At 35.6% G+C, this 1,447-nt stretch overlaps 2 protein-coding genes across 4 annotated transcripts in view; both read right to left on the reverse strand.

The window, feature by feature from the left end:
* LOC119586486 (tRNA pseudouridine(38/39) synthase-like) overlaps window positions 1–1,428 on the reverse strand; it is a gene marked incomplete at its 5' end in the record, with an annotated part of 3,099 nt that extends 1,671 nt beyond the window's left edge. The window contains 2 exon segments of the mRNA XM_037935223.1: window positions 651–794; window positions 956–1,428. Of these exon segments, the coding sequence (XP_037791151.1) occupies window positions 651–794; window positions 956–1,428 (617 nt within the window).
* The window catches only part of LOC119586487 (ADP-ribosylation factor-like protein 13B), a 20,121-nt gene that overhangs the window by 16,225 nt on the left and 2,449 nt on the right, over window positions 1–1,447 (reverse strand). The gene's annotated exons all lie outside the window — the stretch shown is intronic.

Raw genomic sequence — 1,447 nt, forward strand, 5'->3', positions numbered from 1 at the left:
ACTTTTAATAAGCTACAAATAAAACTACAAAAGTGATAACAGAATTTCCCTTTGGTTACACAAAAATATATTCAACCAAATGCACATAAAAATCCTTTAATACTTTTATATACATTTTAAATACCTTGCCAATGGTATTAACTAGATTTTGAACTGGTGAGATACTTAATGAGTTATTCTTTTCCCACTGAGAAAAGAAAGAAAAAGAAAAAGGGGGTCTGAGAAAAAAATGTGGGTGTGAATTGTTAAAATTTCAATAAATTCTAACCATGGCATGTTATGTAGTCCAGAGGACAATATCCAGGGATGCACAATAGGTTCTCGTGAGGAATAAGCATAAATACACCATTTATCTCAGCAAGATAATGCTGCTCATGCCAGAACTATATTCCTTAAAATAATATCTGTATGCCAAAAGTGCAAGAAGTCACTTGGGTCAACTTCTGGGTTGGTTTTCCTCCTCTCAGGCCATTGAACCTCTAAGGGTGTATTTATATTATTGGCAAAAACATGTAGTGGATTACATTCCAGGTTATTCTAATGGGTAACAATCCACAAATAAATAAGGGTATAGACACACAAACATACTGAAATGGACACACAGACACAAGAAAAAAAAAGAAAAAAGGCAAAACCTGCCGTAGCCTTACTTTACAGAATGGTGCGCCCAAAGACCTTGTAACTGTGATATAACATAACATAAAGATTCCGCATCACATTTCCACTCCACGCCCTCAAAACTTGTTTCATAAAGATTCAGAGGTAGGTCACTTGCCAGGCAATACTGGGGTTTCCTATTGAGGGAAAAAAATTGTTACTAAAAATGCATACAACTTATAAACACCAATATTTCACAAATAATAGTATAATAAACAAAATTTGCAGTACTTTCTAACACTGGCATAAAGAATACATGTACACCTACTTTTAAAAGGGTCAGCAAATACACACTAACCTTGGGTGTTTATTAACATCCAAAAGCTCCTTGACAATACTTGGTTCTTCCTTCTTTTCTCCAACAAGCATCAGTATAGCCATGATTGCCCGCACTTGATGCCACAGAAATGCTTGTCCTTCTATCGTAGCGACACACATGTCATACCCATCTTGAACTTCTGTTGAGTCTGCTCGCCTTTCAGGTGAGCAATTACAATCTATCACTTCCTCTGTGGATTCAATTATATCATGCCGGGAGCTTTTAGTAGTCTCCACTGAATTCTCATTATCATCGCTCTTACTGTCCATTGTATTCTGTTCAGTAGCTTTAGGGCAATTACGATCAACATTCTTCACATCACAACACAACGAAGATATGTTTATTGAAAGGATGCGCCGACAGAAATTAACTACTCCGTTACCAACATCCATTTTGCAGAAGTTTCTATAGTCATGATAACCAACTAAATATTGAGCTCCTTCATTCATTAACTGTAAAATATAAATTAAT

This window comes from Penaeus monodon, chromosome 21 (genome assembly GCF_015228065.2).
Source record: "Penaeus monodon isolate SGIC_2016 chromosome 21, NSTDA_Pmon_1, whole genome shotgun sequence".
In the NCBI taxonomy this organism is placed as follows: Eukaryota; Metazoa; Arthropoda; class Malacostraca; order Decapoda; family Penaeidae; genus Penaeus; species Penaeus monodon.